This window comes from Nicotiana tabacum, chromosome 12 (assembly GCF_000715075.1).
Source record: "Nicotiana tabacum cultivar K326 chromosome 12, ASM71507v2, whole genome shotgun sequence".
NCBI classification, from domain to species: domain Eukaryota; kingdom Viridiplantae; phylum Streptophyta; class Magnoliopsida; order Solanales; family Solanaceae; genus Nicotiana; species Nicotiana tabacum.
In genome coordinates, this window is record NC_134091.1 from 41,256,312 (window position 1) to 41,269,813 (window position 13,502).

At 38.2% G+C, this 13,502-nt stretch overlaps 1 protein-coding gene across 1 annotated transcript in view; it reads left to right on the top strand.

Annotated features, from left to right (window-relative positions):
- Nucleotides 1-12,937, top strand: part of LOC107822078 (midasin) — a 69,235-nt gene extending 56,298 nt beyond the window's left edge. The window contains exons 62-77 of the mRNA XM_075226390.1: nt 1,837-1,997; nt 2,073-2,173; nt 2,275-2,507; nt 2,719-2,973; nt 6,647-6,865; nt 6,949-7,107; nt 7,228-7,452; nt 7,633-7,923; nt 8,006-8,152; nt 9,324-9,527; nt 9,655-11,379; nt 11,453-11,734; nt 11,843-12,022; nt 12,096-12,194; nt 12,300-12,425; nt 12,543-12,937. Coding sequence (XP_075082491.1) covers nt 1,837-1,997; nt 2,073-2,173; nt 2,275-2,507; nt 2,719-2,973; nt 6,647-6,865; nt 6,949-7,107; nt 7,228-7,452; nt 7,633-7,923; nt 8,006-8,152; nt 9,324-9,527; nt 9,655-11,379; nt 11,453-11,734; nt 11,843-12,022; nt 12,096-12,194; nt 12,300-12,425; nt 12,543-12,575 — 4,440 coding nt within the window. The 3' untranslated portion in view covers nt 12,576-12,937. The remainder of the gene's footprint in view (nt 1-1,836; nt 1,998-2,072; nt 2,174-2,274; nt 2,508-2,718; nt 2,974-6,646; nt 6,866-6,948; nt 7,108-7,227; nt 7,453-7,632; nt 7,924-8,005; nt 8,153-9,323; nt 9,528-9,654; nt 11,380-11,452; nt 11,735-11,842; nt 12,023-12,095; nt 12,195-12,299; nt 12,426-12,542) is intronic.
- The last annotated feature ends 565 nt before the right edge of the window (nt 12,938-13,502 follow it).

The window sequence follows — 13,502 nt, forward strand, 5'->3', positions numbered from 1 at the left end:
TTTTCTATATGGAAGGTTAGCACTAGCACATTGTTGAGCAAATTTACGAATTCTACTCGCTTTATTAGCACGAAAAATATAGCCGCAAGCATGTTGTACTTTACTACAAGCATCAGAAAATAAATTAATACCATCTTTTACAACCAAGTTAAAAATATGGCATGCACATCTAACATGAAAAATTGCTGGATTAATTGGACAAAGTCTAGTTCTTAAGCTAGTTGCTGCAGTTGTGTTAGCAGAAGCATTATCTAAATTTATAACCAATGAGTCCATAAAAATCAAGTATTTGTAGAACAATAGTTGCAATATATGCTCCAGTGTGTTTTGAATCAACAAATTTATAATCAATTATACGTTTTTGCATGTTCCAGTGATGATCAACCCAATGACATGTAACATTTAAATAATCACAACCATTAGGACTACGACCTATATCAGATGTGATAGACATTTTACAATCTAAGTGAAAAAATACGCAACGTATACTGAAGATATTTGGTTTGAAATTTAAAAACATCATTTCTAACCGTGGTCTTAGGAAAACCTTGAAAAGCAGGATTATAAGTTTCTTGTATATAATGCACAAAAGCAGGGTGAGAAGGAAAAGTAAAAGGTAAGCCACAGACAGCCACCATTTTTGCTAAGTTCTCACAATCTCTATCTTTGTTATAGGGGCGTAAAATAGTACCAGAAACAGGGTCAAGCTGCTGTTGTAAAAAATTAGAATCCCCGCCAGATCCACTAGGAGTGCCAGTACCGGTGCTAGGATCCGTTATTTGCCCGGCTTCTATTTTAGCTTGTATCCATAAATCTTTGTGGTCCCTACCTAAGTGCCTAGTTAAACCCCCCGTCCCACCACTTTTGGTGTGCGCAAACCGTTGCTTACATATTTCACATGTAGCACGTTGATTGACTTTACCATGTTTAAAAAATTTCCATACAAGTGATGTTTTGGGACGTTCGCCCTTAGGCTTACCCCTTACAGGAGGTACAGGGGGTAAAGCTCCAGACCGAGATTGACTCTGAGTTGGAGCTTGTGTTGCGGGACTAGTGGGTGTTTCATCTAATTCTTCTTCCTCATTTTCTTCACCCTCATTTTCTTCGTCCTCAATAAAAATATCATTGCCAAATTGTCTTTGTAAAGTTTCATGATCTAGTTGTTCTCCGAAATTAATATTATAACATGCGGGGTTCGGAAAAATGAAGTTTCATCAACATGAGTCATTTCATCTATATGTTTTCTAATTATAGGAGAAGGGCTAGGATTAGGATTACTACTGCTTTCACCTTTACTATTTTTTTTTAAAATACGTCAAATACGTTTTTAGGTGACATAATTTAAATACGAAATTAAATTTAAAAAGTTAACACAAAATTTTTAAAAACAATTGAAATACGAAAATAGAACACGTAAAGTAAATACAAAAATTAAGCACTAAAATAATGCGCAAAAAATATATATTAAAATTAGGATATGGCCTGAGGATTTCCTATTGTGTCAACTTTCTACTTGTACATTCAATTAAGCACCCATTACTCAGATTTTGTATTTCACCATCTTGCACTTTAAAATCTACTTTTGGGGCAGACTATGATGTCAATTTTCTGCTACGCAGCTATGCAACTAAACTTAACTTTCTAACTATTTCTTGCTACCTTTTTTTTTTTGGGTATTTAATTTTTTTAATTTTATTTTTGAGCTTGTGTACATGGAATACAATTGCCAAATCAAATTATCTCAACATTATAAAGCAACTACCTGTGGTATGGTTGCCAATTAAAATAATTAATCTTATGTAAATATTTCTCATGCGTTTTGCTTTATTTATGTAGGACCTGCTTCAGCAACCTGTTATGCTTTTTATCAACCAAGAAGCAACAGAAAGTGGGATACACCCTCAAAGTAATGAGCCTAGTCTCTCGGTTGATTCTTTTGAAAGGAGCAGGGGTCTTCTAAATATTGTCCTCGATCAGAAGCAGTCAGAAGTGGACAGGTGGTCTTGACTCCATATTGATGTCTATTAATTAGTTTCTTTGAGTCTTATTAACTTCCTGGTTTTCAACAACAGCCCTTCATGGTTTTCTGATTGGTGGAAGAAAGTAGAGAATGTCGTACAAGGTTTGCACCTCGACGTGTCAAGAGATACTGATCTGTCTAGGATCATAGAAGGTTTATTCTCTTCTTTTCCTTAAGTGTGTTGGTTCAGGCATAGCATTCCCTATTTCCTTTTGTTGAAGATTCTGAAAGTTGCATACTTCAAAATAAATCAGGGGTTGCAGGTGTAATCAAGGATGGTCAGTGCTTCAAGTCCTCATGCCTGTTATACCTGGATGAGTGGAAGCAACTCAGGCAAACAATTGACAAAATATGTAGTACTATTATAGACTGCGTAGATGTTTGGGCGGATGCAAGCAAGAAAATGGGGAAGAGAAGAGTATTCTCAGATCTTCTGAAGCTGTTGGATAGCTGTGGTCTATCAAAGCACAGAGCCTTGTTTATGGAGGTAAATATAATTTAGTCCATGGTCTTCCGATAATATGTTCCTATCCTTATTCGCCATCATTTCTTCATCCAAGTCTTTTTTTTCATGACCTTACTTGAACAGGATCATCCAAGTTTTCATTTCAACTGAAATTCTTCTTTGTTGTAAATTTTCATTTCGAGCTTTTGATCTCTTCTAGATCTTGTTCTGATATTCTTTTCATTGTGTACAGGAGCAATGGAGAGTCAATATATTAATGTGCTGGTTCCTCCAGCCATCTTATGATGTTCAACATCTGCTGCTAACACAAGGTCTACCAGCCTCTAGAGATTCTGAAGTTAGTAGCAGACAGCTGCAGAGTTTACTAGATGAGAGTTTGGAAACCAAATGGAAAGCAGCCAACCTGTACTATTTTAAGAGCATCAACTCCGTGCATGTTTTGCAGCAAATTTGCCTGAGTTTCCATAAGGATTTTACTCTTGAGCAGGTAACATAGTTAAGATGTTACTCAAAAAATGAGACTTTCATGTCAATTCTACTATCTTGGTTGATTAAATTTAATTCTTTCTGGACAAAACGAATAAAGGAGGAGAGTTGTATAGATTGAAGCCAGCATACACAAAATATCTAACTATGATGAATCCCGACTGCTGAAGTACCTAAATAGTGTGTAATGGATGCAGCGTATTCTTAAAGCTGATTACAACTAATTTGGACTGAGCTGTTGTTGATTTTAATGATGTCAAACCCAGTGTTGTGAAGAGCGTGAAGTGAGAAAAAGCGACAAACCCCATTTCGCTTAAAGCGAGAAGCGAAGCGCTCGCTTTTTTGAAGTGAAGCGAAATTTAAAAAAAAATGAATAAATAAATATTGCATAGACAACACATGTAATTGTAAGCAAATGTTCAATACTTCAATGTAAAAACTAAATAGTGGCATCAATTAAAGCACAAAATGAGCATCCTATTCTTCTACAAGATTGTCAAATTCTTGTATTCCACTATCATTATTATATTGCTCGTCATCTTCTTCAACTTCTTCTTCTTCATCAACTAGGGACAAAGTAGCTGCCTCTTTTCCCTTCCTCTGTGAACTTGAAGTTGAGGTACTCCCCCTCAAACCATAAATCCTCTCCCCAATTCCACGCGCCTCCGCAACATCACCCCAAGTGAAATCAGAAGTTTCCTCAAATACTTCTTCATCTGCATGATCTTCCGGGACTCCAGTTAGCCATTCATTAGCATCATCGATGTTGTCCAAACTAATTGGATCAATTACATTGCGAGCGTTGTAACGACGCCTCAATGTTCTATTGTACTTAATGAATACTAGATCATTGAGACGCTTCAAGGTTAGTTTGTTCCTTTTTTTGGTATGAATCTGCAAATAATAAGTAATTAGTAAGATTAGGACAATTGAGATATAATTTAATTATCTCAATATACTAAATCTTTCTTCTTAGTTCTTACATGTTCAAACACGCTCCAATTCCTTTCACACCCGGATGAGCTACATGTTAGACTTAGAACCTTGATGGAAAACTTTTGTAAATCCGGAGTGGAATGGCCATATTGCTTCCACCATTCAACTGTAGAAGTAGAACAAATTTTCAAAACATAATATTGATAAAGAAATAACTTATTAAGTATAAAACAACATATAAGCACTCGCTCACCTGGTGACTTCGTCTTTCTTTGTCTAATCGCCATGTTTTTTCCAAAAAGTTGCTCAGCATTCCTATAAATACTAAATTGCTCTGTTATTTTATCTTGCACGGATTCTTTAGGTATCAACTTCTCAATACATTCATAGTATCCATTCCACAAAGATTCATCTCCTAGAATCCTTTCTTCATTGTCATAAAACAGTTCCGGGTTCAAAACAAGTCCAGCTGCATGCAAAGGGCTATGAAGCTTACTATCCCACCTTTTATCTATGATCTCAAAGACTCTTTTGTATTTTCTTTGATCGCTAAACGAGACTTGAATAGCCTCCTTTGCCTTATCCATTGCTTCGTACAGGTAGCCCATTGGTGGCCTTTGCTCCCCATCCACCAAACGAATCACTTTAACTAAAGGACCACCAATCTTCAATGCATGAACCACATTGTTCCAGAATGAAGGAGAAAGTATAATATCTGCAGATTCTCTCCCTCGAGCTTCCCTTCCATAGGCACTGTTAGTGTACTCATCTGAAACAAACAACTTCTTCAAATTGCTTTTTTGCTCATACATCCTATGCAAAGTCAAGAAAGCAGTAGCAAATCTTGTCTTTGCGGGTTTCACCAAGCTTCTTTGTTTAGTGAATCTCTTCATCATATTCAATAACAAAGGCCTTTGAACAATATAGGAATGCACTCTAATTGCCTGATTAAAGATTGAACTAAAGGGTCTTTCCTTGAAAATGTCACCGAAGATCAAATTAATGGAATGTGCTGCACACGGAGTCTAATAAATATGCGGGTACCCAGCAAACATCAAATCGCCAGCTTTAACATTTTCACTGGCGTTGTCCGTGACAACTTGAACAACATTTTCTGCTCCAATAGAGTCTATTGTACTCTTGAACAAGGAGTACATTTTGGGTGAATCAGTCGAAGAGTCGCTTGCATCAACGGACTCAAGAAACAGACTTCCCTTAGGAGAATTCACCAAGATATTGATGATCATTTTTCCATTTCTCGCCGTCCACTTATCCATCATAATGGAACAACCAAACTTGTTCCATTCTACTTTGTGCTCCTTCACAATTTTGTTCACCTCTGCCACCTCTTTTTTTTAGATATGGCCCTCTAACTTCATGATATGTTGGAGGCTTCATTCCTGGACCATATTGGCCTACGACCTCAATAAAAGCAGAAAAAGTATCAGTATAATTAACACAATTAAAAGGAAGACCTGCATCATACATCCACCGCGCAAACATTGTAATTGCACGATCCCTCAAAATCGTTTTGGCATCAATTTGAGTATTACCACTTTTTCCTTCCTTATCTCCAGATTTTTGCGAGAAGTAACAATCCATAGGACCTTTGGTCTTGCCAGTAGATCCACAACTAGAAGACATTGGTTGCATCCTTCCCCGCTTTTGTGATTTTGGTGGAAGCGACGAAGCATCGTCACCTTCTTCTGTTTCATCATCGTCATCAAGATTATATAGTTCTTGTTCATGAATCAGTTGAGTCTTTAACTCTCTCTTTTTATGAAGGAATGCTTTCAAATCTTCCTTCACATGCGACGGAACTTTTGGACAAGATGCGACATTTGGATCACCACCGATTAGATGCGCTTTTTGACGATAGATTCCTCCATTTGAAATCTTGTCACAAAAAAGACATGTAATTGCCATCTTGTTGGTCTCGCAAACTCTTTCAGAGTAAGCCCAAGCCGGATCTTTTCCATCTTCTTTTGGCGCCATTAAAAGAACAATTACATAACACATAAGGCAGTAAGAACTAAGAATAAAGGATATAAAAAATCATAGGAATTCTCTGTTAATAACTGGAAAAATTGGGCAGTAAAATTCTGGAAAAATTGGGCAGTAAAATTCTGGAAAAAATTCGCCAGCATTTCGCTGCTTTTTGGACGTTTAGAAAGAAAAAGAATAAGAAGAAGAAGAAGAAGAGGAAGAATGAAAATCAGAAGTTCAGAACATACCTGTTGAAGTCTTGAAGTTGAAGAAGAAGAAGAACAACCCTAGTTGATGATTTGAGATTCTTTCAGAAATCAGAAGTAGATGAAGAAGAAGTCGCTGCTGTTGGAAGTTGAAGAATACTAGTCGCTGTTGTTGAAGATCAGTGTTTAATCCAAAAAACTTGTTTTTAATAAAATAGGGTTGGGTATTTTAATACAGAGAAGCGGACGCTTCTCTTCGCTTCGCTTTCCCCGCTTCTCGCTTTTTACAGAGAAGCGGTCGCTTTTACTGACCTGAGTCGCTTCACCTTGCTGAAGCGCTGCCTTTCACGCTTCGCCTCGCTTATCGCTTAAAGCGATGAAGCGAGCGCTTTTTTAAACACTGGTCAAACCCCATGTAAAACCCCATGTAAAACATTCCCTTCTTATAATTTACGTGCTCGTTTTGTTATTTGTTTGCTTTGAGTTATTTTTGTTTTAGCATTTGTACCTTATTCTTGGTTATAGTCTTACTATCTTGTAATGCAGGTTAATAAGTCAGGATCTTACATTGACCACCTCACTAGCATTCAACAAGAGCAGCGGGAGGTTGCTTATGCTTTTTCTCAGCGACTCAAATGTTTGAAAGAATTGTTATTGCCTTTAGCAACCTTAACTACTGGTGTTATCCCTTTCACAAATGTGAGAAGTGATCGGTCATTTGCCAAAAATCAGTACAGCATATACGAGTGTCTATGGCAACAGAAGGTACGCTAACTTGTTTGTCTGAGTTTAAATTACCTCTCTTCTCATTTTGATGGTTAATTAAAAGTTTAATTTTAATTTTGCAGCAACTTTTTGATAATTTGTATGGCATGTTGTATGAAGAGCGCTTGTTTGTACAAACTGTTGAAGATAGCCATTTGAATACTTGTTCAAGTGTTAAAGACAGCACAATGCAGATTCGCCTTTTCATTGAGAAACACTTGCCCGTTGTTAAGGAATCTAAGGTTTCAGACTCTTTTATTTGTCCCTTGTAAAACAGATTTCTGTCCATTCTGGTTCTTACTACACTCGGACATGCTGTACAGATATCAGTTGCACTAACTAGTTATGGGAATATATGGCAGGATTTGTTGGATGGTCATCTTATTGACTTTCACGGAGTTAGAAGAACAGAAGAAAATGCATTGCATCCTATTGCCATCACGAAGCACATGGAGCAGTTGGTATATAAAAATTTTGATTTAGTCAAAGAATTTGAGGTTGACTATAGTGCTTTCCATAGTCGAGATGGAGCTGGAGCAGCTGTTAAGGATATCCTGCTTGGGCACTTTGAGGAGATATTTGACAAGGTCTCACAATGCTCTATGCTTTACTGACAGTAACTTTTAAACAGTTGGAGAACCATAAACTGATTTTGCTGACAAGTCATCAAATAATTCTCAAGTGTTTAATGTTGATATTTAGATTAAAGTTGCATATATTACTTGCTGCACAACGTTTTCCAATGATCGGAACTTTTAACCTTTCAGACCAACTTCATACATAATCAATTTAAAGCAAGAAACACATTTGAAGATAGGGCCCAAGATTCCATCCAATATACGGGAGATTTCACTGGACTTCAAGCTGAATTTTATAACACCTTGGAGAATACATATAGAGCTATCATAAGCACTTTGAATGGTCTTGTGCCTTTGACGAATGGTCGTGTTCCTCCTGATGAAGAGAATATCAATGCATGGAAAATTCTCCTTGAGTCAGCAACAAGGCATCTACAATCAGACCTTAGTGATCAATTGGTGAAGACTATTCATCTTGGGGTAAGTAATATATGATCTTATTCACTCTATATGTCAGGTACAAATACCAGCTTCTAATTCTGATTCTCTCATTTTTATTCAGGGAGAGTTATTGAACTATTACAGCACCGGAAATGCGAGTTCCTATTCGGTTGTCAGGGCACACGTAGAAAATCTGTATTCATTGTTGGATGTGATCATTGCCTTCGGCGATGGTCTTCTGCATGATTTTCTTATCATGCATAGAATGGTAAGTTTTGCCTGATTGTCCCGTCCTGGTTCTGGTTCTGTTTGTTTTGTGCTTAAGGTCAATACATGGTGTGCTTCTTCCGATCAATTTTCTTCCCATAGCACCCTTTTAGAAAAATCTGTATTCGTTCTTTGATGTTATGTTTGCCTTATATGATGGTCTTCTGCATGATTTTCTTGTCATGCATAGGATGATAAGTGTTCTTTGCAGAGGCCTGTCCTTGTTCTTGGTTATCTGCTTGATGTGTTGATTCATGGCCAGATTGACTGGTTCATGTAGGATCCAAGGTTTTCAATCAGTGTTGATGTTGGATTAGATGCAGTCAAAAGCAGGCATTTGTTAAACTGCAATAATCTGAGGGTGTGCACTTCTTTTTCTTTAAGAAATCCTTGTGAGTGGGTACTGATAAAAGAAATAAGAAAAATACTAAACATCTGAATCTATCAGAAGATTCATCCTCATGCTTTAATTAGGGCTGCTTTGTATATTATTTTCGTTGAGTTTCTTCTTCTATAAAAGCCTCAACCTTTCTTAAAATACTTATATGCCAATAAAAGAATTAGGAGGTATCCTTCTCAAAAAAAGAATTAGGAGGTAATATGGGTATGTGTGTTATTGAGAATGAGTTCAAAGTAGACATGAGTATCTAAAGCTTAAACTACTACATAGGAAAGAAAGATATGTCTAGTTTGTCTTAGTGTTGTCCAATTGGTGTTAGTTTCGGAGTCTGGTATGCTTCAAAAAGACAGTATAAGATTGTCATCCATTCAGATCAACCTTTATAAGGATTTCTATCGGTTACAAGGTAATAAAGTATCGATGGTACCGTGTGCAGGTAGTAAGAATGTGTTACTATATATCCTATGTTTATGCGAACTTAGCATATCAGTGAAGAGCAAAAGGACTTTTTGAAATGGGGAGTTCCTCTGTTATGTAAGATAGCTAGGTTGACTTTCACCAAGTGGGACTGGATTATTTATCAAGAACACGCACATCCAATTAAGCAGCTGGACTAGTTTACTAATAAAATCAGTTTTACGCATACTGGTTCAGACACTTTTCTGGACTAGAAGACATTAGCGAAGACTGTATCTGCAAGACTACTTTTGTTTTGATATCTACTTTGCTTCGCAAATCATTATTTCTAAACTTTTCTCAATGATTTTGACAGCTATCTGTGATGACCCATGTGCTGGCAAACGTTTTTACTTCGCTATTTGCTAAAGGCTTTGGTACAAAAGAAGAGGACACAAATGATGCCAACCAGGATTTAGTTCAAGATCAAAGTGGAACAGGTATGGGTGAGGGTAGTGGAATGAACGATGTCAGCGACCAGATAAATGATGAAGATCAGCTTATTGGCACTTCCGCTGATGTAAGAAATGACAAGCATACCAATTATCTCTTGCTTACATTTTTCTCCCTTTTTTCCAATCTGTTTCTCTTTAATTTACAATAAAAGCAATGGTATGGATCACACCTTCTTGGTTCTGCTTTTGTAGAGAGATGAAGAAAGTACTCTTGGTGAGGCTCCAAATAGAACTGACAAAGGAATTGAGATGGAGCAAGATTTTGCTGCTGATACCTATAGTGTAAGTGAGGATACCTATAGTGTAAGTGAGGATTCTGCGGATGAGGAAGAAGGCAATGAAGAAAATGAAGAACTGGAATCTGCTATGGGGGAGACTGGTGATCGGGGTGAAGTAGCTGATGAGAAACTATGGGACAAGGGTGATGATAATCCCAGTACCATGGATGAAAAGTATGAGAGTGGTCCATCAGTAAAAGACAGCGGTATCAACAGAGAGCTTCGAGCAAAAGATGATGCTGATGAAGCTGCTGATGAAGCAGGAGAACTCAATCCCGACATATCAGAGGAGCAAGCTGATGAAAATGGCAATGATGAAACTTGCGAAGGGATGGAAGACATAAATATGGACAAAGAGGATGCATATGCAGATCCTACTGGATTAAAGCCTGACGAACATGATCAAGGTCCTGAAGAGGATTGTAATATGGATGAACCAGAGAGTGCTGAACCGATGGTGGAAGATGATTTAAACCAGCAAGGTGACCCTGCTGAGGAAAAGAATGAGGGGGGTGAAACAGCTGATTCAGATGCAACTTTTGATGAGGCGGACCCTGAGCATTTGGATGAAAATCCTGGAGGAGCTGATGAAGAAGGTGATCATGCAGATGACACGAAAAAGGAACCAGCAGCACAAAATAGAGAGATCCTGCAGTCGGACACATCTCATTCTGTGAGTGATAATGTCCCAACTGCTGTGTCTGCATCTGAGCCTAGAGGTGAGTATAATCAAGCAAATTTGAAAGATGCAGCTCCTGAAGCGAAGGGATCTGATGTTGGTGGGCCTCAACATGACCTTGCTCCCATGAGAGGTTTGCCTGATGCCTCTATGGTTGAAATCATGGCTTCTGATTCTTCAAATGACCAAAAGCTGGGCAGTGATCAACCTGAAAATCCTTTACCTCCAGCTGATTCATCACACCAACGGATTCAGCCAAATCCTTGTCGTAGTGTGGGTGATGCCCTCGAGGGATGGAAAGATAGAGTCAAAGTCTCACTTGACCTACAGGAGAGCGAAGCTCCAGATGATATGGCTGCTGAAAATGCAAATGAATATTCATATACTGCTGAATTTGAAAAGGGAACAGCTCAAGCGCTTGGGCCAGCAACTGCTGATCAAGTAGACAAAAATGTACATGGAAACGATCTTGAAGGGGAAAATGCAACTACAGAGAGAAAAGATGACATTTCTGAAATGGAGATTGAGAGGCAGCTGTCTGAAGCACATACTATTAGTAATTCCACTTTAAGTTTCTGCAATGACAAGGGCAAGCAATCAGAGATAATGGACACTGAGGAGCAACCTGAATCACCATCAGAGGTTGATGCTAGAGATGATACTGGTGTCACTAGTTTGTCTCAGAGTTTGGTCTCAGTGAAGAGGACCTTTTTGGTGGAGGACATAAATCGGCTTAGCGAGCTCTCGGTAGATGATGACGACCTAGGCAAGGCCCATAACCTTGAAGAGGTATCTGATGAGATGAGAAAGAATGCTGCAACTCTCTGGAAAAATTATGAACTTCGCACTACGAGGTTGTCCCAGGAGTTGGCTGAACAGTTACGTTTGGTAATGGAACCGACTTTAGCTAGCAAGCTCCAGGGAGATTACAAGACCGGGAAAAGAATTAACATGAAGAAGGTAATCTTTAGTTATTCATATTTCCTTTTTATTGGAAGGAATAATATTCTAATCTTGTACTATCTATTGCCAGGTAATTCCATACATAGCAAGTCATTACCGTAAAGATAAGATATGGCTAAGGAGAACTCGGCCTAACAAACGGAACTACCAAGTGGTTATTGCTGTGGATGACTCCCGCAGCATGTCTGAGAGTGGTTGTGGACATTTAGCCATTGAAGCATTGGTGACTGTTTGCCGTGCAATGTCTCAGTTAGAAATAGGACAGCTGTCAGTTGCCAGCTTTGGTAAGAAGGGAAACATTCGCATATTGCATGATTTTGATCAGTCATTCACTGGAGAGGCTGGTATTAAGGTTCGTCTATATTCACACATACATGCTTCTACCATTTGTCCCAGCTATTGCTTGAGTTATTTTGATAAAAAGTTGAGCGATATATTCTTATGTTTTCCTTATATACAGATGATCTCTAGTTTGTCTTTTAAGCAAGAAAACACAATAGCAGAGGAACCCATGGTTGATCTTTTGAAGTACTTGAATGACATGCTCGATGCCGCTGCTGTTAATGCACGGCTACCATCTGGGCACAATCCGCTAGAGCAGCTCGTTTTGATAATAGCTGACGGCTGGTTTCATGAGAAGGTAAATTTCTTTGCTCAAGTGTCGGTGAAGTTGCTATCTTTCTTATACTCATTTTATTTTACTTTTACTCTAGGAGAACATGAAACGCTATGTCAGAGATCTCTTGAGCAAAAAGCGAATGGTCGCGTTTCTTGTGGTGGATAGCCTACAGAAATCCATACTGGACCTTGAGGTAACCACTGTTTTTTTTCTTCATTAGGTCCTTTATCTTGTTTGTTTCATGGTTTTTGAAATAAGAAAAGTTCCCAGCGTGATTGATTCTTTGACTCTTTTCCAGGAAGCTACCTTTCAGGGTGGAGAAGTTAAGCTTACAAAGTATTTGGATTCGTTCCCATTCCCTTACTATGTTGTGCTCAAAAACATTGAAGCACTTCCTAGGACGCTTGCTGATTTGTTAAGACAGGTGACTGTAAATACAATATTGAAGCACTTGCTTTCATTTTGAGATTTCTTTTACAATTTCTGAATTATTGTTTGATAACGTGAGTAATGATCATAATCTTGGTTTTCCTTCACGCAGTGGTTTGAGCTTATGCAACAGTCGAGGGAATAGGTTGCTTATATAACACATGATTCCTGTGAGAACCCCGAGATATATGTGTACATAATACCTTTCTCGGCCTTTTGTCGTAGATCAAGTGTACAGACAGACATGTATATGGGAGAATCACATCCTCGCAATCTGTCTCCTTAACATACAGTGCAGCTTTTCTTGGCTTGAGCTTTCCTTTTCCACTGGAGGGGGTGCGGGGTTGTGGGGGGTTTTTTTGGGGGGGGGGGGGGGGGTGCAGCTGACGCACTGTATAGCTCTGTAAAGGGAAAATGTCCTCTTCCTACCTTACTGTCATGTTGTAACTATGGACGTTTACCTTATAGTGCAAAGGTTTAATATTGCAATCTTCATCTTCCAATCGATTTGGTGGGTTGCAATTTAGTGATAAACAATGTGGTGTATTTCTTTCTTTTTTCTTTTTTCTTCGTCGATATAGCTTACAAAAGTGGGTTGCTCTAGTGGTGAGCACCCTCCACTTCCAACCAAGAGGTTGTGAGTTCGAGTCATCCCAAGAGCAAGGTGAGGAGTTCTTGGAGGGAGAGAGCCAAGTTTCTATCAGAAACAACCTCTCTATCCAGCGTAGAGTTAGCTTACAAAAATTTCAGATTTTAGCAAATTCATTCATGTAAATGTTTTTGCTAGACTTATTGCCGGGGGATTCAACTTTGACAAACATAAAAAGGTTGCTCGTAAGGAGAACTAAAATTGAGTGTCGAATTAGACTTGGTCCCAGCTCTTTAGCTCATGAAAGATTATCGAGCTTTATCATTCTATACTTAAACAACAAAATCAAATATGCTCTAAAGTAAGGAGTGTCGATGGATATTTAAAAACCGATCGAATTGTAACGCATCGAATCGATTTTTATAGGTTTTTATATAAATTTATAACCCTATCGATAATTAGGGTAGGTTTTAATTTTGTAAA